Source organism: Odocoileus virginianus, chromosome 2 (genome assembly GCF_023699985.2).
Source record: "Odocoileus virginianus isolate 20LAN1187 ecotype Illinois chromosome 2, Ovbor_1.2, whole genome shotgun sequence".
NCBI classification, from domain to species: Eukaryota; Metazoa; Chordata; class Mammalia; order Artiodactyla; family Cervidae; genus Odocoileus; species Odocoileus virginianus.
The window spans coordinates 64,832,533-64,858,506 of record NC_069675.1 but is presented as its reverse complement, the minus strand read 5'-3'; the positions used below and the strand labels follow the sequence as shown (position 1 = coordinate 64,858,506).

Here is a 25,974-nt window from a genome sequence, read left to right as displayed (position 1 = left end):
TTCTTTAATAATGAAATAATTTATTATTTGTTAACGGTTGAACAATACAGAAGTTTACATATACACAGCAAAGATTCTCTAAAACATGGAGTAGTTCTCAAAATGCATGTACTAACTGTAGTAAAAAGCACCATTCTCTATGTCTTGACACAGGATTTACATTGGCATCATATTTACATCAAGAAATAAACATCTGGAAACAGAAATTCACACTCTTGTCTGCTGCTCCCTGTTTAGGCTGTGTTTACTGTTAGGGTGATGGCCCCCAACATTGATGGTTGACAGCAACATTCCTAGAGCACCAATTCTAAGGACAGGGGTCAAGGCAAGCTTGGTTCTCTGGTGAAAGCTAAAATGAAGAAAGCCCTCTCAATCCTCCACACCCTCCAGACAGAATATAAAATCAAAATTTAAAATCTGGGTAAATCTTAGAAACAAGTGCTTTACTAATCCTTATTTTATGATTTTGAGAGAAGACAAAGATACTCAATTTCTTCAGCCATTCAATAGCTGATGATAACAGTCCCAGGCAATTATTTCTTCTTTCAGAAGATAGGGTAAGAAAATCATCCATGTAGTAAATTAATGAAAAAATCATGATAAATCACATATCATACCCCCCTGCCCCCATCCCCCAATATTTCCAAAAACAAAACATCCCACAGTCTACAGAGATCTGATCATGTAGAATGAGAAAAAACACCTCATCTAAAAGGGTCTTTGGGTCATCTTCTCCCAGGAAGGATTTTTAACATCAGGAGTAGCCAGCTACTGAAACCTACCGCATCCAAGAGTTAGACATACAAAAATAAAAAGACTGACATGCAGGAAATTGCTTTGCAGCCTTTGTCTTTCTGGTGTTCAACACACAGGGCAGGTAAAAGAGGAAGACAAAGACACTTGGGGAAACAAAGAAGAAAGAAAGGAGTGAGATTTGGGGGACTAAATGGATTATAAAGCACAATGAAAGTGGTATCCTAGCCAATTCAGTATGATATAAAAACCTAAGTTATGTGTCTGTATATACTTTTCAAAAGTAAGTTTTCTCTTTAAAGGATGGGGGAGAGGAAAAAGGAAGTCCACAAGCATTATTAAGTCCCAAGATATTGCTTGGCAGTTATTCTGAACATCACAATCCTACCCAGTTTATACTTTTTTCCCCCACACCCCAAGATTTGCTTTTGGCCACTTCAGGGACAGAGAAGAGACCCATAGGAAACCCAGGGAAGGACCCTTTGTTTCTTTTGGAAAAAAGTAGAGGTTAAAGGAGAATGCCCATCTTTAAAAAAAAAAAAAATCCTCAAACCACTTAAGTGGCCAAGTGTAGGGTCAGGGCCTTCTTAGAGCTCAATTCTGAATCAACACTGAAATTATTTTAGCTTTGGGTTGACAGGAAGAAAAATCTAGGTCCTGCTCTAAAAGGTGACGTTCTTTGAATCACTAGCATAAGATATGTGACTAGAGAAATGAGCCGCGGTTACTATCAGCACCTTGAATTCCAGATCTCTGCTTAGCAAAAGAAACCAAAAACACCCTGGGTGCGTGCCCGCCATTCTAAGCCAACAGGCAGGGAAAGTTAGGTCTTCTGGGTGTTAGCAGAAGCACACATAGAAATTTTCTCACTGCATGAAATTAAACTGCACTACATACTCTTTATTTTCCCACTTGCATTGCAATGGTATCAGTAAGAGTGTAGATTTCTTCTTAGTTTCTTAAAACCAGTTTTCACATAAAAATATGCATGTGCCTATATTTACACACATCTATTATTTACGTACAACAGTCAAAGTCTTAAAGGCTGGGGTTTATATCTTTGCCCATCCCCTCCCCCCAATAACCCTAATAGAAAGGTTTTTCATTTTGCTTAAAAAATTAAAAAAAAAAAAATAGAAAAACCAGAACCAAAAAGACTGTCTAGCTCTTAACAGTCATGCTGGTGGATAAGTGAATGGCAGGGCAGATTGGCGAATCAGGGCGGCTGATCAGCCACATGGGGAAGAGGATTAGCTGCCTTGGGCTGAGTTTGCTGGTCCTGAAGCTTACAGTTTTGGTTAGAGAGAGGCTTGTCTGGCACGCCGATTTGGTCTGCCTCGAGCTTTGAAAGTTGTGTCTAACCCTGGTGTCAGTTTATCACAAGTGAATAAAAAATATAGAGATCTATCAAGTTCCACATTTATATGCCATCAAATTGAAAAGGACCAGACAAACAGTGCAAAGGTCAAATAATTACTATTTTATATTGGGACAGTACATTTCATATTTCAACCAAAAGACAAAAATGCAGTTTAACTCAAAAGGCACAATTAAAACACAGAAAATAACGGCATCTCTCAGATGCCTTATTTCTAAATTAAACAAACAAAATACATGAGTTTTGTTCCCTTCCCTCCCTCAACACAAGCCCACAAGCTTTTCCCAAAGTCTTGAGTTTTCGATGCCATACAGCATCCAGCATCATGGACTTGTGAGGCGCTTGAAGGTAGCAATTAAAATGCTTTCGAGGTCTAGTGAATGGCATTCAAAAGGGACCTCAAAGTGCAGTTATATCTTTTTTCAAACATGTTACAGGCTGAGCTGGCTCTTTGAACACTATCACTCTGCTTAAATTCAGGAAGCAGGCTTTAAAAATGCAAAAGGCATACAAGTTGTATTTCAGTGCAAATCTTCAGCTGGTAATTGGAAAAGATTCCAACAATTAAAAAACAGAAAAAAGAAAGAAAAATCTTTTGTATCACCTGCCCCTCCCCCCACCCAAAGCTGAAATGAAGAGAAAAACAGAACAAAAATAGAAGAATTAGAGATGACTTTGGAATCATTTAGGAATCTACTAGTTCCAATTAAAATTTTTTGAATACATTAAGAATTCATTTAAAAAGCAAAAATAAACACAAAGGTAATGTTTCAGACTGCTCTTCACGTCTAGAATGAGCTTCCGTGTGGAGTGCGTTTGAACTTTTAGTTGTGGGCAAGGAGGGGGCGCGGAGGAGGTGCGAGGCTGTGGTGGGGAGACCGCAGGCCAGCTGGGGGCACAGGCGGCCCCCACTACCAGTTCAGCCAGCGAGCCCTTAGGTTGCAGTGCGGCTGTAGATTTTAGGAATGTTCTCATCACGTTGTGACACACACTCTTGTTTCAGCGTCACAGTTATTACAAATGGTTCAAATTCAATGAAAAAGGTTCGCCAGAGGTTGAAAACATCGAGACCTCGAAAATATGAATGCAAAAATATTAAGGGGAAATGAGCCAATTTTGTAGATACCTACATACAAAGTTTCTAGAACATCTATAAAAGCACAAAGTTGTAAGAATTTATTTTCCATTACATTAGTTTATATAAAATGAATAAATAGTATTTATAGATTTAATGTGTCTTATGTACATATACATGTGCTCTGTTTTAGCTTAAATAAAAATGCTACAAAGTGGGAGACCACTTAAGGGAGAAATCATAACCAGAAAGAAAAATCAGCCTTTTAAACTATCAACCCAAAAGCCTCCATAAAGAAGTTCCCGGGTGCGTCCAAAAACAGTGAGGAGAGAGATTCTAGTAACACTGTACCATCCCCTCCTGTTCACCTGCAACAGAGAGTAGAAATGTGGACTTTTCCCCTTTCACTGATGATGGACACTAGCTCAGCTAGTGCCAAAGCTCAGTTATTGCTGAAAGTTACATAGGAAAATAGTTAAGGATTGGACCAAATGTCACTTATTCGGGAAAAAAAAAAGAGGCATAATCAGTTTGTATTAAGTGGGAAATGGAGATCTCATTTATCTCTGAGGTAGGAAAAAAAAATGTTCCAGAGACAAGTAGAAAAACCAACTTGGAGGGGAAACGTGCCTTCGGAGAGCAGGACACAGCACGGACCCAGGGACAGCGCACAAAAATAGATTGTACCATTGTTTTCGTGAGAACAAATAACGTTGGAACTTTTATAAGCAAGGTGTCCATCTGAAGGTGAGAAATACTGCTCCTGTCTGCACGTGGGTTGGGGCATTCACTCGGGGTGTGTGTACGTGTGTGTGTGTGTGTGTGTGTGTGTGTGTGAAGGGCATGTTTTCTGGAGGTATTCCTGACTCGTCACGGGTGGTGAGGGCCAGGGATAAGTGCTCTTAAATGCCACTTTCAAAGCTTACTTTGGAGTTCTGAGATCAGGATCTCAACTTGAGAAGTTTGTTTCCTTCAGTTTCCTAAGCACAAGACACATTCGGACGTTTCTGCTAGGCATGTCACACAGGAAGTCAGAAAACGTTAAGGAAGGTCTAGAAGACCACACAGGACAGTAAATAAGAGGGGGAAACTGCCGAGACGTCAGAGGTGCTTATTCGGCCTCAGAGTTCTTGGATGCTTCGAACTGATTGGAATGTACGGTCTCTCAGAGAGACTTGTGGAGAGAAAGAGAGAAGCTAGAGGATGCAATCAGAAATCCACGATCCTGGTCGGCGTCCCCCAACTTCTTGCGGGGCTAAGCAGCATTCAGCCACCCCAGACTGAGCAACACGGAGTCGAGGTGCCCCTGGGTGTCCTGGCTGCACTGACTGGCTCAGCGGCCAACTCAACCCCTTTCGAGATGGGGATCGGGGACTTAAAAAAAGGAAAAAGGAAAAAGAAAAAAACAGAAACCCACAATCCTAATCACTTCCTTGACAACTTTTAAACGCAGCTGCTCTTGGTGACGTGATACACGGAAGCCGACGTGCGAGGGGATTGTGGGCAGGTCCCATACGCTACCTAAATCGGAGCCGACAGGGAGGACCATCCGGGCGGCAGCCGAAGCGACCACGCTCTCCTAGAGACCAAGACACGTCGTCTTGTGACTGTCCTGGAGCTTTATTCTCTTGACGCTGGAGCTGGAGTAGCCCTCGTCACTGCCCAGGCTTTGCATGCTTCCCCGCTCGTCCGAGTCGCTCACGCTGCTGCAGCTCCAGTCCAGGTCGCCCGTGAGATAGTCTGTGCTCTCGACGTCCACGTCGATCTCTTCTGTGGGGACGAGACAGACCGCGGTGAGGGCCCGCTCTGGGAAAGACAAGCTCGGCTGCGGGGCCTGACCGCCGAGGGACCGGGAGGCCGGCTCCTGCAGGTCACACCCCTTGACTTCTCTAAGTCAGGGGGCCTCTTGGTCCCCGCTCTGCCCGGGTGGGAGGGGGGGCGGGGGCGGGGGGGACGCTCACCCCTGTCCGAGTCAGAGCGCTCGGAGGAGACAGTGGAGCCGGTGCTGTCCATCCGTATCCTCTCGATGCCCAGCTTCTCCAGCTGCCTCTTCAGGTGCCGCTGCTCTCGCTGCAGCTGGTCGATTTGGTGAATGGCTTTTCTGTCACAGTCTTCAAGTTTCTGCGGGTCGAAGGGGCAAGTTGTTGAAGGGCGTGGGCAGATTTCACAATCGGTGATGGCCCCGCACCTCCCTGCCTAGAGGTGAAATGTGCCAGTTTCCCACAGAAGCCGTCTGTCATGTCCCTTGTTGAGCTTCTCGCGGGGACAGGAAGCTGACTGGCTGCTGACCCCCCGTCTTCATCTGACTTGATCAGCGTCAGCGGCACGGTGGAACCTGCACCGTTGTGTGGATTCCGGGGTGAGCTGACACTCTGGCATTCGGCCCCCCTCAGCCACGAGAGTGAAAAGACTGGCGGGAACCCCCAACTGGTCTCCCCTGTCTGTGGTGACGCCTCCCCCAACACCTACTCTCTGAGCAACTGTGTGTGACAGAAGCTTCAGAAACATACCTTTCCCTGCAAAGGTACGTTTATTCAAGTACGCATCCCAATTGCACTCGTGATTTTTTTGTGTCATGCCAAATCTCAATTAACTTTTGTCTGTTGGCAGGAATGATATTCCCTTTTGAAGTTCTCATTCCAAACTGTCCAAATAAGAGCTTAGAAAACACATTTTCATAGATCACTTTGTTTTCACAAATCTGTTCTCTAGTTTCTCAGATAATTCTTCAGATAATTATGAAGACTTGTGTAATTGCGGTTGTTTTGCTCTAAACAGAGGTTCTTGCCCCACTGCTGCAGAACTGCCATGTATGCAGGCTACTAGCTATAATTCAAGTGACATGTGTCCACTTGTGACTATGACTATAAAAACACGCTAAACGGTGATTTTGGCTCAGGAGTTACCCTTTGCTTTTCAAGACACATACTGTGTGCTGACTTTGTTTCAGATCCTCTGGGAGGTGCTGGGAATACAAGGTGAATACAAAGATCTGGTCCCATCCTTGTCTGTATCCTAACATAGTGGATGCAGACAAGTGAACAGTCACACAAACCATGGTCAGATGTCAACTGTGATGAGTCCTAAAGAGAGAGATCCAGCAGTGAGGACCATCTCTTAACAGGAAGAAGGCGACTCAGTCATGGAAGGTGTCCCTGCACCATGATACCTGTGCTGAGGTCTGAAGGATGACAAGAAGTTAACTAGGTGAAGAAGGGAGGGGAAGAGTGCACCAAGCAGAGGGAATAGCATGTGCAAAGGCCCTGCAGTAAGATAGCCTGACAAGGGCAAGGGACTGAGAAGGGCTGGGGGTGGGCGGGGGGGAGCGGAGAGGAGAGTGTCTGGCATGAGCTGCTGCTGCACAGGCAAGGGAGTGGGGAGGGGGCAGGTAAGGCAGGCCTGGTGACGCAGTATGTCCTGAGCAGCCGTGGAACACTTTTACATGTGGTGACATGTTGATTTGAACTTTGGCAGGACTGACCTTGGGAAGCAGGGAGATTAGTTTGGAAGAGCCCTCTGAGGAGTCTGCTGCAGTTCATGATGGTGTTTATGGAAACAGAGCAGGCTGTGGGATATGTGAGTCTTGAAGGCATGTGGCTAAGGAGCAAGATGATATCAGGATCAAGGGTGACCCTGAATTTCTGGCTTGTACATCACATGGACAGCTGGATGGACAATTTAACTTCTGGTTCTTGGGGGTGAGAATTACTCAGTTGGGTGCTGGACATGTCTGTGATTCGTCCAAGAGGTAGGTTGGAAGAGTTCAGCGGAGGGAACTGTCCTGGAGACAGTCTCTCATAACAACAAACAAACTCTAAGTGGGCAGTCAAGACAAAAAGGCACCTCAGGATGCACTTACCTTTATGTGCAATTTGGCTTTTGTTAATAAACTCAACGTAGTGTGTCGATTTGATTCTGGACCAAGTGGCACCAGCCCCTTCAACTTTTCCAGGCACAAGCGAAGGTGGGCCCGTCTACAAAAACAAGATCACAGAAGCACTTGAGACTTTCATAGCTGACCAGAAGGCACCCAGGAGAACAAGCTCTAACAGAGTATGAAGTTGCCCAGGCCCACTGACGGCAAATGCCACCAGGGACTTCTGGCCAAGTGAACATCTTTTGAAATTAGGCAACTCTGATAAAAACCAAGGAGATGCAAAATCCATGGTTTTCTAAAGTTAAGTCTGTAACACACATCAAGGGTAAACACTGATATCTATACACTATACATGTCAGCGAGAGAATCCTTTGAACCCATACCTCTCTTTCCCCTTTCAGGACCACTAAATCATGACAACTTTATCTTGCTGTATATAATATTTATCCTTGTGAATGACAAATGTGTATGGTTATTCGTTACAATTTTATTAATAACAGCAAAGATTGAAACAGCCCAACCCATCATCAATAGGGACTGGTCAAGTGAATTAGGGTGCACCCAGACAGTAGAGTAGTATGCAGCTATGAAAGACAATGAAAATATGCTCTATGCATTACGAGGAAAGAGCACTCAGATATGCTGTTAAGAAAAGAAAAGCAAGATACCAAACTATGCCTATAACATGCTAGCTTTGAGTACAAATGGAAGAAAAATAATTATCTATATTCATATCTTCTTGTGTGACATAAAGAAAGTCTGAAATGATACATAAGAAACTAGTAACAGCAACTGGGCAGAGAAGCATCAGGGCTAGTCGGACAGGGACAAAGAAAGAGAGGGAATTTTTACTGAATAATTTGTTACAGGTTTTCGTTTTTCAGCCATTCAAAAAGTTAAATGCATTTTTTCCAAAAATAAGGAAAAAGCCTATCAGTGGTATTGCTACACCAACAAGCATGCTGAGAGCTGGCAAGGACCACCTGTATGTCTTGGAGCAGGACAGAATGGGAGGAAGGCTGCCTGAGGCAGAAGCTGCAGACACTCACTGGAGAGACAGCATTTACTACAGACCAGAAGCACAGGAGTCTCTAGAATTTTGGAAATGAATACTTCACTGAAACCCTGGTTTAGGCTTTAACCTGGAACCTAGCAGATTCCGTGAATGTAAGAAACAGCTGAGGTTCAGGGTTCTTGCTTCAGTGAACCTCCACCTCCTCAAAGCCTTCACAGGACATTCCAGTCCACAGGGCTTCCTCCTTTCCTCCTTTTACTTTTCATACTATTCATTGGGAAATTCACTGTTCTGCCTGAATTTTTTTGGTATTTGCGATTTAACCATTCATTGCTAACTCCTTAGAAAGTCAGGATTACAACTTAACTATTGTTGGCTTCCCTTGATGCCTTCCCCTCTCATATATATGCTTAATACATGTTTGCTGCATGGATGGTGTCTTCTGTTCCACTGGACTAAGTTTCTCGGGGTTTGAATGGTTCTGAGCCCCCGCCTCATCTGCTTCTGAGACTCCTTCCTCATCTAGCTCTCGAGGTTGCCCTAAGCTCTCCAAGGACCCCTAAGCCCTGGTGTCCATTCCTGAGCTAGGAAGATGTAGTGGTATAAATTCTGTACTATTTTATAAGACTTCTGCTTGCTCTGAAAACCTGCCCATGTGGAATGGCCACAAACAAAGACTCACATTAGAAGTTTGCTCCTTCAACTACTACATGAGGAGAAACACAAACACAGGACCTGTGTATAAAATGTACTTGTTCACCTCTTCATGAAAGAGCCATGAAAACAGATCCTACTATTAGAAACACTATGAAAAACTATGATTAGTCATATATAGCTATCTAACTTATTCCCACTACAAAGTTTACACATTTTTTTAAAAGTTCAAAAATTAAAATTAGACATTTTTTTCAGCCTGCTCACTGCAAACACTGCATGATTCAGAACAGTGTCATATTAGTCCTTCTATGATGTGGGTTTATCTATAGATATGAGTATGTAAATTCTTAAGGAAGTTTGTTTTCTGATAAAAATAATAAAAGTCATCTTTCCATGCAGTGTCATTTCTAGTTATCCAGGGAGTCGGGCCCAGAAAGGACAATTTCACTCCCTAAGTGTGGGTGGCCGAAGAACACTCCCAGTTGTGAAACTTGAAATCAGCCATTTGACTGATTCAAGCTTAGAGTAATACATGTTCGTTCAGTATTTGCTGACCTAGTTTTATGAAAATAGGACCGCAGTGCTTGCTGGATTTTTGTAGAGATCCAAAGCCAGCTGCTGTCTCTGGAGTGCCTGCCTCGGCCTGCTACAGCGCCTCACTGCTCCAGCCTCACGGCTGCCCTGCCCACGTGCCGCACACACATCCGCAGGCTGCTGCCTGCACCCACCTCAGGGGAGGGATGAGGTGTGTGAGGAAGCTTCAGTTCCATCATAGAGCAGTGAAATTCAATTCTTGAGCCAGATGCAGAAAAGCAAACAGACCCCCCTGTAGCAGCTTCCACCGAGGGTCCTCGACTCCAAGACATACCCCTACCCCCAAGCTGGGACCCGTCAGCCAGCCATGAGCACCCATGGAGCGCCTAGATCTAAAACAAGTAGAACAAGCTCCTGTCTCAGCTCTCTGTCCTCAGTCCTGACCCCTCCCCTGCCCAGGGCTCTGGCCTTCGAGAAGGAGCCTACTGTCCCACCGTGAACCTGGCCTAATCCCCTCTTCCAGGAATTAGCAGGTTTGGCTACATCTCCTCAACAGGAAGCCACTCGACACCTCCATCTGACCCTTACTTGGGTCCCCTCTCATCACATATTCAGACAGACCTCTTCCTGTTGTCAAGAGCTGCCTCCCAGCTCCCCACCCCCGCCCCGCCGCCAGCAGAAAAGAGTAGTCAAATCCTGGCCCCCTCCTGCCCCAACTGCCTCCTCTTTGCGCTGATCCAACTGCTTTGTAAGTGATGGACTTTGACAAACCTCACCTGCTGACTCTTCAGAAATATTGTTCTTGTTATTGTGAATAGGTTGATACACCTTTGGTCTACAGTAGCACAGAGAAACTAGTCTTTGATCTGGATACTCAGAGTCAAGTGTGGCCTATAACTAGTGATAATTAAACTAGATGCAAACTACAGCTTCTCTTTGCTATGCTTTTTTTTTTTTAGTATCTCAAATTTTATTTTTGTTTTTAATTATTTTTATATTCTGAATGTGTCAGTCACTATACAACCAAATATTAGCGTAATGATTAAGGGTAAAGGTTTGGGACTCTGGCCATGCCACTTATTTCCTGTGTGACCGTGGGCAGATTACTTAACTCCACGCAGCGTCCGTTTCCTTGGCAGTGGAGGAGGATGACAATGCGTCCCCGCAAGGCCTGTCGTGAGTGTTAACTGAGACGGCGTATGCGAGCCCAGACCAGGGTCTGACGGGAAGTGCTCTGTGTATGGTAGCAGTTATTCTCTCAATCCTAGCTTCCTTTGAGGAAGGATAATTGCTGGGAGCAAACACAGATAATTATAACCCTATCATATTCCTTTCAAAATCAACAGGGAACTCAGAGTGTCTCACTAGGTAAACAGAGGCTGTCTGGTTAAAATCCAGTTCACTCAACTCTTCCTTAAGGAAAACGGACATCTTTTGTCATTAAAAGATTTAGTGGAAAATCTAATCCATTTTCTATGGAGATACAGATCGTGCTTATGCCAAAGGTACTATTTTTTTTTTTTTTTAACATTTAAAAAATTAGCAGGGACTTTACAAAACAACCCATGCCAAAGGAAAGACTCGCTTGGGGCCACCCCCATTATGCGGAGGCAGGGCTGGAAGGGATTCCGAGGTGTGGCGGGATCCATCTAAAGCACATGAAGACTCCTGCCTATATCTCTAGTGCAAAGGCCAAAGGCAAGTAAAAATCGGAGCAAAAATGTACTGACCTTGGAAATGCAAGTACATTTCTGGATGTGTTATCTATACCCAGAAAACCTAAAATATTTCATGTACGATAGCAAGAAGAAAGGAAAGCACGTAAGTACAGACTTAAAATAGTCTGGGAAGGCTCTCTGGGAAGAAAACTATAAAACTTTGCTGAGAGACATAAGAAAATCTGAATAAATGGAAAAAATAGCACATCCCTAGATATGAACCCTCAAAGTAAAAATATCAATGTTACCCAACTTTTTCTACAAATTTAACATAATTCCAAGAGAAAAAAATCCCCACAGCATTCTTTTTAATGCTGGGAAATTAAACTTCATCTAGAAAGAATAAAGAGACTGCCAAAATTCTTAGAAAAGAAGAATGAAGAGGACTGTGCTATACTGATCATTAAGTTGTATTACAAAGTATCAATAATTAAAAACAGAATATATTAATATAGGAAAAGGTGGACAAATCAAAGGAAGAGAAGAAAAAATTCCCAGAATCAGACTTAGGAATAAATGTAAATTGAGCATATAATGGAGCTAACACTGCAAATCCTTGGAAAAGAACAGATTACTCCGAAAATAGCAGGGGAGTGGGGAAATAAATATCAAAAGACATTCTAAATATATTAAACATTTAAATATAAAGTATATTTGGATATGACTTTTTTCTGTTGTTAGTTTTCCTGAACTCATGTCAGCCACGAATTATGGAAAATTAAACCTGCAAGTGAACGAGGTCATCAGTGAAGTGGGCTCTGGTCTTTTGGGGGCACTTCCTGCCACTCAAGCTTGGCACTGACAGAACGCACGTGGGTTCACCAGTGTGCTCTCAGACAATTCCGAATGCTGCCCTTTTTATTTCTGCTTCCAGACTCAAGCTTCTTTGATTCTATCCACACCTTCCTTGCTCAGGTGAGCAGATTTGTAAATTGATGGAAAGATGCAACAAAAAAAAGGTCTCCAGGTAGAGAAGATGCCGTTTGCAGACAGTGCTCCTGAATTTACTCTGTTATCCCTGTATACAAGTTCTTCCTGACTTGTATGTAGCCAAGACCAGGAGGAATGGTACGAAAGCAGGTGTGCAGTTGTGTGTGTGAGTGTACTGAGAGAAAGGCATGTTATCAGACATTACTCTTCTTTATGGAGGATGTAACTGAACTCTCTCTGCCAGATTTTCATAGTGAAATGTATGACACAAAAACGTATCAGGCTGGGGCAGAGCGAACAGGATGGTAGCCAGTGAAGAGGACAGATAAGTAATGAGGTTCACAGATGGAAATCCTGAAACATACACTTGGCTGTTTCATTCACTTATTAACCTCTAGCATCTCTCAAAGGATTACTATGCACTGCCACCTTCCTAGGTGCTGGTGATAGAATGCTAAGTGAGACAAAGTCACTGCCTTCGAGGTACTTAAAGTTTAGCTGAAGTTTACATCAAACATGTAAACAAATTATTGCAGAATCACTTATCTCGGCTACCTTCAGGCTGTGACAAATAACAGCTCCCACTGAAAGTTCTAGAACGGACCCTCCTTTGCCCTCTACCAAACATTATTTTTCCTTTTCCCTTATCCACATCTTGTTTGACTTAACTTCTCCATAAGGGTTTTCAGAGCTTTCACAGCTTATTAGAAGCTTGTTTCCCTTTCCAAATAGATAACATTCATTTATTCTTTCACTTGCATGCTGTAGACCTCCTGTGTATCTATTTGTTGTTTCTTCCATTACCAACTAACAGAAGTGACTGTCTTCCATTTCGTGTTAATCCACTCGAGTCTACAAATAATAAAGCACATGCAGATGCTGTCCTAAGAGTAGAATCTGATCTCTTTGGTAATTCACATGCCTTCTCTTTGAGGAAAGCTGTGCTTAGTGAACATGATCCACTGGACCTCACCGAGTATTAGTTTTCATTAAAACTGGGCCTAAGACTATTAGAAGGGAGAAAATAAGTTACATAAACCATGCCTATTTCCTCTCCTACTTTTGTGTGGATACAGATTCAGCCAATTAAACAGTAAATCCTATAGGACAACTGTAGGGTGAAGTGAAGTGAAGTCGCTCAGTCATGTCCGACTCTTTGCGACCCCATGGACTGTAGCCTACAAGGCTCCTCTGTCCGTGGAATTTTCCAGGCAAGAGTACTGGAGTGGGTTGCCATTTCCTTCTCCAGGGGATCTTCCCGAGCCAGGGAAGGTTGAATAACTGGAGGATGAATAAAGGTAATTTCCAATATGGGTATGTATGAGCTGCATAGTGATTTTAAAATAGAATATTTAGTATAGTCTAAGAAGAAATAACTCTTATGGTGTCAAAATTTACTCCCCTAAAAGTGACTACAGGTCATGGAGATCATAACCTTCTCCAGATTTTGAGTTGAGACCAAAGCCTTACTGGATTACAAAAAAATCCAGGGGAAGAATACAAGTCACTCTCTGAGGGAAAAAAGTATTCTCCTTTTTCTAAAATGGTCCCTTTATAAATACTGCCAAATGCATCTTTATTACTGACTTAAGTGGAATCTTGGAAGGTTTTGAAGATCTTTCATAACTGTGATAGTAAGCTTTGTAAAATACACAAATATAGCCATACATCCTCACTGTATGGGAACATGACACTAAGTGAGCAATACGTAAACAGTAATTCAGGCTGACTACATTTTAATAAAGTCAATTCTCTATTAAAGTATTAAATACATAATCATCTATTTAATATTTCCCTTATAGAGCCAAATTTTTAAAAAACACAAAATATAGATTATAGTTAATACCTGTTAGCTCTATCTCACCCTTCAACTATTACTGTCTAGGACAAAAAGTCAGGGAGTATCTCCAGTGTTCTGGTAGGGAATTAGAAATTGGCTGAATAACTAGCTTGTTTCTTCTACAAGTTCTTCCAAGAGGTACAGTCCTGAAAATGGATTCTAGTAGCACAAATCAGGGTGCACCTCCACACCATCACCAGAGAGATCTGTACACTAATACCTATACCTTTCCTTTGTAATGACCAGGCTGTGTCTTCAGCCCCCTGTGGCAACAAAACAATGTGGATTTGTTACAACATTCTAGTGAAATGTGAATATGGTCAAGGGCGTTCAAAAGCGGAAGAGTGGTGCAATGCCCATCACAACTCAGGCCCCGCCCCTTCCGAGGGGGTGCGGCCATTTGAAAAGCACGACTCCAGGGAGCTGCGGCCATTAGCACATCTTTCCAAGAGAGGCCTGACGGGAACGGCTGCTCAAGTCAGACCAGGTGCTATGAAATACTGTTTGACCAGATGAAAACAGCAGCTTAGGTCAGGCTGCCGAGTCTTTCTCACAGAGCACACACAGAAATCTTTTGTCATGGGGTCAGAAGACTCTGGCAGAGGTAAGCTCTCTAGACCAGCTGCTTAATTCCAGAAAGGCCTGCATGTGTGTACCATTCCAGAAAAAATGGGTGTCTACAATTAAAGGAGATGCTAGAGCCTTCTTTTGAAAAGGAGCCCATTCAAGCACCTGACTTCTGACCCACAGGCTGCAGCGTATTTGCATTCACTCAGCCTCCATTTTGCTGAGCAGCGTATTGAAGGGCATTCAAACCAGAGGAATTACCAGCTAAGGAAAAGAGCACAATTATCATCAATAAAGGGCATAAAAAAAGACTAAAAGGTTTCCCACATCCCAACAATAATTAATTAGTAGTAGTAACAGTGGGAAACAAGTAGCAATTTTAAACATATACACATAAATCCAGGAATACCTTTTACAAGGCATGTGTAAGATTTACCCGGAAACACAACAAAACTTGGCTTAGAGACATAAAAGAGATCTGAGTAAATGAACATACATATCAAATCCTGGATGGAAAACTCTAATATGTAAACATGTACTTTTAAAGGTTAATTTATACTGAAATTATTTAGTTTGAAATTTGAAAATCCCCAAAGAATTTGGGGTATGGAGAATTGAAAGACTAACTATAAAATTCATTAAGAAAAATAAACTGGTAAAATAAAAAAAGAGGAGGAGGGAAGAATAGGGATTTGCTTTACCAGATCCTAAACTGCATGAAACCACAATGATTAAAACTGTACACTGGTGCAGGAAGAGCAGACAGATCAGTGGAACAGAAGAACAAGTCTAGAACCAAACTTAGCCATAAACAAGAATTTAGTATACAAAGAGGCAACAACTTTAAATAGTGTGAGAACATCGATTCTGTAAAGGCAAATGACAAACAGGACAACTGTATGATACCTGAAGGGACAACACCGTTTTGTTTTTTGTTTTTTTTAGCCACATGGCATGTGGATCTTACTTTCCCAACCAGGGGTTGAACCCACGCCCCTGCATTGGGAACACCAAGTCTTAACCTCTAGACTGCCAGCAAAGTCCACCAAGGGGCAATTTCTTTCATATACACCCTATATATTTTAGAATCTTTTCAAAATAAAGAAAAAAATGCTCAGTAGAGAATTGGGCAAAGGTTATTTAACAGGCTTCCCTGGAAGCTCAGACAGTAAAGAATCTGCCTATAATGCAGGAGACCTGGGTTGGATTCCTGGGCTGCAAAGATCCCCTGGAGAAGGGAATGACAACCCACTCCAGTACTCTTGCCTGGAGAATCCCATGGACAGAGGAACTTGGTGGGCTATAGTCCAGGGTGTTGCAAAAAGCTGGACACAACTGAGCAACTAACACTTATTTAACAGGCAATTCACACACACACATACAAACTGTCAAAGATAATGAAAACTGTTAAACTGTCTTAGTAATACAAGAATGCAAGTTAAAACAAGTTGTGTGTTTGCTTTTTATCTATCTAATTTATAAAAGGCTTAAGCTAAAATATAAACTTGTGAAAGTAGAAGGAAAATATGGCCTATAATCTGCCTGGTGGGCAATCCAGCAGTCAACATCAAAAACCACAACCATTTGGATACCATTCATTTCACAACCATGAACTTACCCTAAGGAAATAATTATGATGTTGGACAGAGATTTATCTATAAGATAATTTAAGGAAGCATCAATTATATTAGCAAAATACTGGGAAGAACCTAAAATAGGAGACTGGTTATATGAGTTATGGCACACCATATAATGTAATATTGATTTTTAAAAAGTATGCACAAAAGTCTAGTGGATAGAGAACTTAACAGGAATGTTGACAGTTGTTATTGCTGCAAGGTCTGTTACTGGTGATTTTTATTTTCTTTGTGCTTTTCTGAACTTTCCAACTTACTACACTAAACTATTTTAAATGTTTCTTTCCAAAAAGCCACTGAAAGATACATTTCAAAGTTTCACTGATCTCCTTGGGCTTCTAGAATTATGGATGATTTAATTTTTAGTATATGATTTTCTATATTTCTCAAGGCTTCCCCAGTGGCTCAGGAGTAAAGAATCTGCCTGCAATGCAGAGGACGCAGGAGATGCATGTTCGATCCCTGGGTGGGGAAGATCCCTTGGATCTGTCCAGTATTCTTGCCAGGAAAAACTCATGGACAGAGGAGCCTGGTGGGCTATGGTCCATGTGGTTACAAAGAGTAGGTCACGACTGAAGCGACAGAGCACACAATATACTATATTTCTCAAAATTTTCTATGAGATCAGTTTTTAAAAGCGAAAGAAAGACCACACACTCACCATGGGTGTTTCCTTAGGAGGCTAGACTCACAAAATCAGTTAAAAAGCAGAGAAGCACATGCCAAGTGACAGATGTATCTACAGTGACACTAGCTGAGCCCTCCGCCCTGGGGGCTTGGGTTCTGTTGGGCTCTGGATCCCAGCACCAGGTACCCAGCATCTACGGTGCTCCACGAATGCCTAGTCTATCGAACAAAAATCAGCGCTACCGCCTCTGCCACTACCACCTCCATCTCCACCATTCTAGAAATCTTTTAATTGTCCCACCACTGCCAAGATTATCAAAGGGGCAGTTTGAATATAATGTCCTCATAGTGGAGTCCTGATGCACACCAACTATTCAGAATCTCTAGAAAGCCACAGAAAAGGTTTTGGTGTGAAAAAACTTAACACAAATCTAATTAACTCAGCAATGTTAAAGGGGAAAAAAAAATCCAATTATTAGAATTCTTTTCCTCAATTGCTTTTTTTTTGAGAGCCATGTCAATCTTTTTTTTTTTTTTTTTAATGTGATGTTAAGGAAAAAAATGGCCTAAGTGTGTCAGCATTTTGCAAGTTGGTCTTCTTTTGTAGGATTCAGCTACGAAAACCAAGGAGACTGCAGCTGTTCAATTGACCATCAAACCTTAAAATCATAAGCATCTACTCTTTACAAGAGAAGAACCCAACAACTTTAACTCCCTCCCACCTCCCCGACCAGCAATTGCAGCAACCAGCACTTGGTTAAATTAACTAAATGTGAGTCTTTACTTCCCTCTCTTCTGCTCACATGCTTTAGACTAGAGGAAAAATGATCAAGACCATAGAAGACGAAATTCCAAAAAAGGAAGGACAATAAGGAAACTAGATCACTAGCCCTTCAATAAGCAAATGTTGACTGGTCACAATCTGAATTATAAGCAACCGGCCCTGTGATGACTTCAAGTCCAGTTTTCTAGAACCTTTACCTCCATTGCTTCCTGTGCAGACTGTATGTTTCTCATTAGACAAACTACACTTCTTTAAGATGGAGACCATGCTGATTTCATACCCCAGGATGAACTTACTTAGTACCCCAGTACTGAGCACAAGCTCTTAAGACATGGCAGGCAGAAAATAAACATTCTTGAACTGCTAAAATAAATGATAAAATTGACATCCTCTGGTATTCCTGCACAGGTGAAGCACAAAGCTGAGTACACCTAAGAGCCCTTACCTGAAGGGATGACATTTTAATAATACAAATAAATGCCTATGAGGAGGAGGAGAACTAGGAGGCTTTTCAGCAGAAACAGTCCCAGTTAACCAGTTCCCCTAAAAAGCATGGAGATGTAAGAATCTAAAGATGAGAAAGAGAAGCCACATCAGACTACCTTTCCGCCTTCAGAAGAGATACTCTGGAGTTTCCAGTTCATCACACACACACACACACACACACACACACACACACACACACACATAATGCTAAATGTTTGGCCTGTTCCAAGATTATCCTCCCTTGTCAGGTATGGTATTCCCTTTCACTGATGAAACATGCCATTCAGAACCTGACTATCAGAGTCAGACTCTCTTCAAAGAGGGTTTGCATGAAATAACCACGTGTTTAGAGAACCATCATCACGCATCATCCTGTTCATGCAGAGCACCGAGAAAGCACTCAGTCTGGATGGGCAGCCTGTACTTCAAACTGATGGGAGTTCAGAGACCAGAATGAGGCTTGTTCAGTGGTCTGCAGCCCTGGCTGAACATGAGAATCACCTGGGGTGCTTTTAAAAAAATACTAGTGTAGGATCTCAACCCAAATCAATTAAATCAGAATTGCTAGGGGTGAGGTCTGAGCATTGGTGTGTGTTTTGTTTTTTTTTTTACCTGAAGTTCCACAAAGAATTAACTTTTTTCAGCATGATAAAAGCAAGTGGTTATGTTTTGTATTACTAGAGGTAGAAGAAAATGTGCTTTTAAAAACACTCCACAGAGAGTTTATTATACAAGATTGGTAAAATGCTGATAATTGTGGAAGCTGTGTGATGGATACATAGAAGTGGATTACATATTCACTCTACTTTTGTATATTTGAAAAATTCTATAATAAAAAGTTACTCTATAAAATGAGCAGAAATAAAAATGTGTTCTCTTACCCCAAAGAGTATTTGACTGTGTGTGCATGCTAAGTTGCTTCAGTTGTGTCTGACTCTTTTTGACCCCATGGACTGTAGCCTGCCCGGCTCCTCTGTCCATGGGATTCTCCAGGCAAGAATATTGGAGTGGGGAGCCATGCCCTCCCAACTCACATGAGTGTATGTGTATACTATATTTAATGGAAAATAATTTTTTAAAAAACATTAAAATAAAAGCTTCGCAAGTGATTCTAACGTGCAACCAGAGTTGAGAGTGACTAGGCCACATTATTTGAAAAATAAGGAGTCAAATCAGCAGCAGAAGGGAAGTCAGGTGAGATGTGGTAAGATGGAGCCAAGGGAGGGTGGCCCGCCTTGTCTGAGTGCCTCACTATCTCCAATTTCTGCTTTGCATATATTTACCTAAAATTTGAGCATCTTTATTCACAAGTGAACTTCTGTATGTGTATGTATATATATATCTATGTGTGTACATGATTTAAGACAGCACTACCAATTATATTCAGTAGCATGTAATTTTTGAAAAACACTATTTGCGGAAATATTACCTCTGACTTAAAACACTTTGGCCTTAGAATAGTCACATGGAAAGCCCTGCTGGGGAACAGCAGGCTGCAGGGGTGAGGGTTGGGGGTGTCATCTTGGGAACTGGTGAGCCGTCTATCTAAGGGCTGTACAGGCAGTGCTGATTAGAGGGTCCTGAGTGAATTTTAATATCAGGAGCTCATTGTGAGAAGTCAAGAGCAGCAACCAAGTGTCAGTGAAAAAATACATCAAAGCTCCCCCCATCCCACCCCCGGAACCCCCAACTCACCTATTCTTCTCCATTTCATTGTGAGTCGATCTGAAAGAGGGACCAATAAGAGAAACATTATTCTTGTTTTAAAGGACTGCTCCAATGCCAACACAATTATTTTAACTTCTTTCTCTCTCAAGCTGGAGGGAGAGAAGACAGAGGAAGGGCTCTACTAAAGAAATTAGTCCCTCTGGGGAAATAGATAAATGTAAATATCTCAAACAGCGTTCAAGGAGAAGGGAGAAACTGAGAGGCATGCATTCCCTAGTGGAAAAGTAATCCATTTTAAGAAAGGAAATAAAAGGGTTCTATTTATACAAAGGGAAAACAGCTGCAAAATGTGATGCGAATTTGGGTTATATAATACCACAAGGCTTTCTTTAGGCTGAGCGTGGAACACCAGAAATTTGGCATCCCCACCCAACTCTGCAGTTCTCTAGGTGTACTGTACACCAAAATTGTATGCTAAGTTGTCTGACTATAGGACACAGTTTTAAAAGGATAAATATAACCTTTCTTCCCTCAATCTTTCTACTCCTTGAAGTTATTTTATGGCATGCAACCTCCCCAAAGATGCTATTGTTGAAGAGCTACCAAATGTTTTTAGGAAGGGGATTCCAAAACTCAATTCAATGTAAAGATGACAGGCTGGTTAAGGCAGCCCTTTGGGTGGAATCTGAGGTCCAGCTTTGCCACTGACTGATACTGTGGAAGAAATAAAAACGCTTACCATCCTGTCCTTTACTCTTTTGTAAAATGGAAATAAAAATAATTGCCAATTATCTACAGAACACATGTGGATCAGTGAGGTAGCAACTGTAAAAGTGATGAGAGAGGCTTGGATGAAAGCACAGGTGTGTGTGAAATCAGACTATTAGTGTGTTTATAGCTGACCTTGGATATAAGGTCTGGCCTATGGATTTATGGACAGGTTTTCACAGATGTCACAAGAAGTCAGTCAGTGTGGCTATCTCAGTGTCCATCTCACATAACTCATCCCAACTAGTGAAAAAAAAACTTGAGGAACCTTCCAGCATTATAAATGAACTGAATCTTGACCTTAGTTTTGGAAATTCTCTAGAATCTAATCAGTTCAGGAGAGATGACGCCCTGGCTCAGGTCAAGAATTCTGTGGGGCAATAATTGGAACTTTACTGGGCATTGGAAATAAATTCTCACAGTAATCACGGAGAAACCATACTTTTGTGAATGCTCAATCACGCATTCACATCAAGGGGCAACACCATCACGTTCATTCACACCAGAGACTGGTTGTGGGATCTGGGGCATTCTTGAAATGGGAAATTTCTAATCCAGCACTAAACTTCTTTTCCACAAGGCTTCTGGGATATCAATTTTCATTCACAAGGAAAAACAAACAAGACAATAATGACAGTATTTTAAATTTTAGAATATTTGTTTCCTAGATAAGGGATATATGAACCTTAAAACTGGTTAACTTGAAAGCTTTAAATTGATTCGCTTGGTTACCCTTCAGTGTTCTTCAGTTATGTTTTTTTGATGTATACTTCACTTCCTGCAATGGCCAGCAGGATATCACAGTTAAAAAGAGTCTGGCCTGCAACTGCAAACCTTTGGCTTCATAGCACATGGCATTCTGGTTTTAACAGAGAATAATAAGTTCAAAGTCTGACAGATTTTTTAGATGGATGAAAATATATGATGACAGGTGGTCAAAATTTCCCTGTTTAACTGCAGACAAGGACCATTCTGAGGAGGTGGAGAAGAGAAGGGTGGATATTTGAAAAGAACATGGTGTCTGATTACAGAAAAATCAGAGCACCACAAGTTACCCTTATCCCATCTGGATTCTTTGAAGGTACATATAAAAAAATTCAGAATTCCCAAGATTATCTTTTTTACAAATTCCATAAGCAGCACAACTCCTTCCAAACTTTGAACAGTTTTGGAAACTATGGATCTTATTCGATTACTTAAGAGTGTTGAACACATAGTGATTTTTACAAGGGGACTTATACCTAACAGCTAGGACATTACTGAAGTACATTTGGTTTAGTGAAACTAAATTTGTCTTTAATAAAAGGGAGGCCATTCAAAAAAGGCCGTCCAGAGACTCCCTGTCAACTCTGTTGATGGGAAAACATTTATATTTTTAATTTAAGAATCATAAGAATATATAGACACCTTGTATCAAAATCATTTTCCATGTGATTACTGAAAAGATTGGATAATTCTGGACTCATTGATAAAGGTCAAATGTCATCACTTAAAAATATATTTTAACAAAAATGTAACTAAGCCAAACCAGTCCCTGGGTTAAAAAAGACTCACCCTGTCAAGTCAGCTATATGACCACTGTCTCATAAAAGAACTGGGTGAGAGGGCTGAGCTTCCTCTTTCACATGAGTGCCAATGCCTGCTTCACCAATGTAACAAAACACACTTTTAAAAACTCTGGATTTCAAGTCTAATTGTTTAAGTAACTAATTTAAAAAATCAGTAGGAACGAAAAAAAGATTCCATCTTCCTGTAGTTCTCCAGATGATTCGAGAACAATCAATATTCACAATTTCACTTGTTTTTGTTTTTTAAACAAGCAATTAGAGAAATTTAAGATCTGCATTTTCAGTTTCCAAGAAATTTGCTATGCAGCTAAATCTTATTTTTTTAAAATTGTTGTCCAAGGAAGAGTAACCCCCAGATGATACAAGCAAAGAGCCCAGCACTTCAACCTGAATTAACAAGAATACACTGTTACCAATGGTTACCTAAACCAGAAGTAATCTATAGCTCTTAAATCAGTTCAAAATTCTGACCATACATGGCCTTGGATATAAGTCTGATTCAAATCAAGGGGTCAAACTGCATTCTCTGGGGAGATGTCTCATTGCTCAGGTAAGGGTCATTCCAAACAGGTCATGAAGGAAGTGATTACATTTAAAGAAAACAACCTGCTGTTGCTTCATCTGTTTTGCTTGGTGCAATCTCCAGGTTTAATCATGGTCTCGCAGAGATCCCTGCACCACTTAAATTACTGCATGAATTGATCATTAGTTAAGAACATGAAAAACTGTGAGAGCCTCCTGTTTTTAACCATGGAAAGCAAACCAAATCCATTGACAGAAATAATAGAGCTTTCCCCCAATCCAGAGTTGCAATCATTTTCCCAGGAATAAAGCTGGATACTAAAGAAAAGAGAAAGAATCTATTTCTTGAATTGAAATTCTCAACTATCATTATTTTTCTTTCCTAATCACTTTTTAGAGAATGGAATGGCAATCTACTCCAGTATTCTTGCCTGGAGAATCCCATGAACTGAGGATCTGGTGGGCTACAGTCCATAGGGTCGCACAGAGTCGAACACAACTGAAGCAACGTAGCATGGCATAGCATGGCAATCACCTTTTGGGGCCAAGCTACTTCTCATCGACAACATCCCCTTCTTCTCCTCACCACTGAACACCCTTCAACAACTTTTCTGTGAAACTTAGGAAAAAACAAAGTACTAAGGATAAGCCTTGACTATTAATGTGAACAATTCCTCTCAAATCATGAGTGGACAAGAGTAAAAGTAACAAATGAACTACACTTTTCCATAAAAATAAAGCCAAAGCCTTCACTGTCTTGTCAAAAAGTTATTAAAAAAATACTGTAACAAAAAGCAACACAGATATTGCTTTATACCACTGCACACTACAAGTCAGCATTAACCTTCTTCTTAAAGGCCGTCAGTACTCATGCATAGATCTACTTGCTACCACCTTCAGATAATGCCAAAGGTGGGAGGGAAAGGAAAAACCACCAGGAAACTAATGAACAGGTTCATCCTTCCCATGCCTTCCTATTCAAGAGCTTGGCACATATGTGCTGCTCACTCATATCCTGTGGTTCTTCCAATGCTACGGACAATGGGGTGAACCAAGGACAGAAGAGGAAGGAAGAACAAGGGTGTTAAAGGTTTAGGTGGGAAACTTCTGGCTTTTAGTAGTCTGTATAATGTCATAGATGCTAACCAAATACAGTTATTTGCAGAGAGTATTCATGAGAATGGGAGATGGACAAGGATTCTAAATCAGTAAGGAAAATGTCAATGATTTTCAATTACTGGAATAAAAGGTATAATTCAATGAGTCTAATAAAAACAGATTTCCCAGCTAATGTATATATTAAGGTCAAAGAGGGGAAAAAGTGGGTGCAACAGCATTAATGGAGTACTCATTTATATCAGGAAGTACATTCAGGGTTTTATTATGTGATTTCATTGACCATTAACCAAATACTTTCCAGTGAGACTTAACAAATTTCAAGAACTACAAGATTAACATAAAAAACTTGTAGCATATGAATATTTTAATATTATATCAATCTATTCCTCCATCACCAACAAGCAGGTTTGAACCTCAATCATTCCTCTTTGCCATTATAAATCGAGTGACAGATTAACAGACATATCACTGTATTTAATTTACATGTCAAATATGAAATCCTACCGCCTATGCCAAATCAATACTTTAACATATTTATAAAATCTTCACTATGTAAAGTAAAAAGTGGGTAATGTCCAGGATTTTCAGCTATAGAAAACTTGCCCTGAATCTGCAACTTCTGAAGACAAAATACTGTCACTGAGGCTAATGTCACTTGAAGTTTCCACAGATTTTTTGTTCCAAAAGAGATGAAAAGCAAAATTAAGTTCTGGAAAATAAAAGTTCATAAAGAAATAGAAAACACTTCCATTGCTCTTTTCAGTCCCCTCAACTCAAACAGAAGGGTTTCTTCCAATGCCTTAGGACTACGTATACATTACTGAATCACGACTGCCACTTCATTTACGGGGTTAAAACCCGGTATCATCTGCGGCATAACCTAAAAGAGAAAGGGAAATATTTACCAAATTACCTGCTACTGCTGTTATTCTTCTTGGATTTGCTCCTCCGTTTTAAGGCATCTCTGTCCTTGTTATTGTATGGTAACATGGAGGCATAACCATGTTCAGCTTCTAGAAAACCGGAGGATCCAGTTAATAAATGAACCCAGAACAGTCAACACTCTCTCCCCTTCACAATATTTCCTTTTAAAAATGGATTTATTTTTCATTAAAAGAAGACTGTGGAAATAATTAAAAGGAGCACGGTGGAATTCTTAGAACAATGATTGTTTTTTTAATTGAGTGAATACCCTCAGTTCGGAGCAGGTGTAAGGAGCATTCCAGCTGCTCATTGTTGAGAAAGACACAGCAAGTCTCATGGAGCCTGGGTTTCCCATTGGCAACGTCCAGCAGGTTGGTGTATATTAAGTGGGACCGGCCTCAGACGAAGGTGCGGGGCCAGACACTGGGAGCCAGAGCCGAGGACGGAGGATGCGGGGCAAGGGAGGCGCTGCTCCGCCGACTGGGAGACCCGACGCCAGGCCCACTTGGGGGCGGACCGGGAAGAGCGGGGTGAGGTAAACCAAGCGCTTGGCTGAAGGGGCCCCGGGCACCCCACTCGCGACGGGATGCGGAGGGGGAAGCGCTCAGGATCCCGGGAGCAGCGGTCCCTTTCCACTCCCATTCATTGACTTTGGGGCAGCGACGGCCTCCCTTCGGACCGCGCGTGGGGAAAGCTGGAGGGGTTGGGAGCGCTCGCGGGTCGCGCTCTCAGCTCCTCCAACCACCCCCGGAGCGGCTGGGCGCCTGGATCCGCTGCCAGGCCCCTCAGAGCTCCCGGCACTAGCTCAGGCCGGACCCCTCCCGTCCCCGTGCACCTCTCTCCCGTCGTTCCAGGTAGTCGGCCGCCTCCAGCAGCATCTGGATGTTCATCCGAACCGCCGCCGCCATTCTGCACAGGGGGCCGGAGCCACGGGACCAACCCCCACTGGACACAGGCTCGCCGCCGCCGCCGGACACCCGCGCCCCGCTGTGGACCCCGCAGAGCAGGGCTGAGAGAGCCTCTCTGGCGACCACGCTCGCCGGAAGGGGGAGGGGACCGGCGAGCTGGGCACCACCGACACCGTGACAGAACCTACAGAAGAGCAGCAGCCGCCACCGCCGCGGAGTGTTTATCCCCGACTCACCGTTCCCCCGCCCCCAGGCCCTTCTCTTGACAGGCCCACTTCGGCTGCATTCCTCATTGGGCGCCCTAAAGAATTCCCCGCCCCTGGACCTGTCCGATTGGGGGAAGGCACTACGGCCCCATCCCTCAGAGTCCGCTCCTCTCCCTGGTTGGTCACGCTTGACAAGGCCCGGGCTCCACCTCCTCTTTCCAATTGGTGACAGGATTCTCAACTCCGCCTCGTGCTCCTTCCCTGTTTTCCATTGGTTCTATATGGACAACCGGGCCCCCTTTTGCTTTGTTAGTATTGGCCAAGAGCTACAGAAAGCAAGCCACTTTGCCTGTCTCCCATTGGTGGAACCTTCCGACACCGCCCAGCTACGATGACGTCATCTGTGCCCTGGC

The 25,974-nt window shown here is 42.3% G+C and overlaps 1 protein-coding gene across 2 annotated transcripts; it reads right to left on the bottom strand.

Annotated features, from left to right (window-relative positions):
* Positions 1-25,366, bottom strand: MXD1 (MAX dimerization protein 1). Of its 2 annotated transcripts, none has more exons than XM_020877830.2 (6): positions 25,283-25,366; positions 24,437-24,536; positions 19,574-19,603; positions 7,066-7,180; positions 5,168-5,327; positions 1-4,976 (listed from the first exon to the last, which is right to left on the bottom strand). In XM_020877830.2, the coding sequence occupies exons 1-6, from the start codon at positions 25,353-25,355 to the stop codon at positions 4,786-4,788; spliced, it is 669 nt and encodes a 222-aa protein (XP_020733489.1). In that variant the 5' UTR covers positions 25,356-25,366; the 3' UTR covers positions 1-4,785. The 2 variants fall into 2 exon arrangements, with proteins under 2 accessions (XP_020733489.1, XP_020733490.1); XM_020877831.2 differs by lacking the exon at positions 25,283-25,366 and adding an exon at positions 24,716-25,270.
* Between the last annotated feature and the right edge of the window lie 608 nt (positions 25,367-25,974).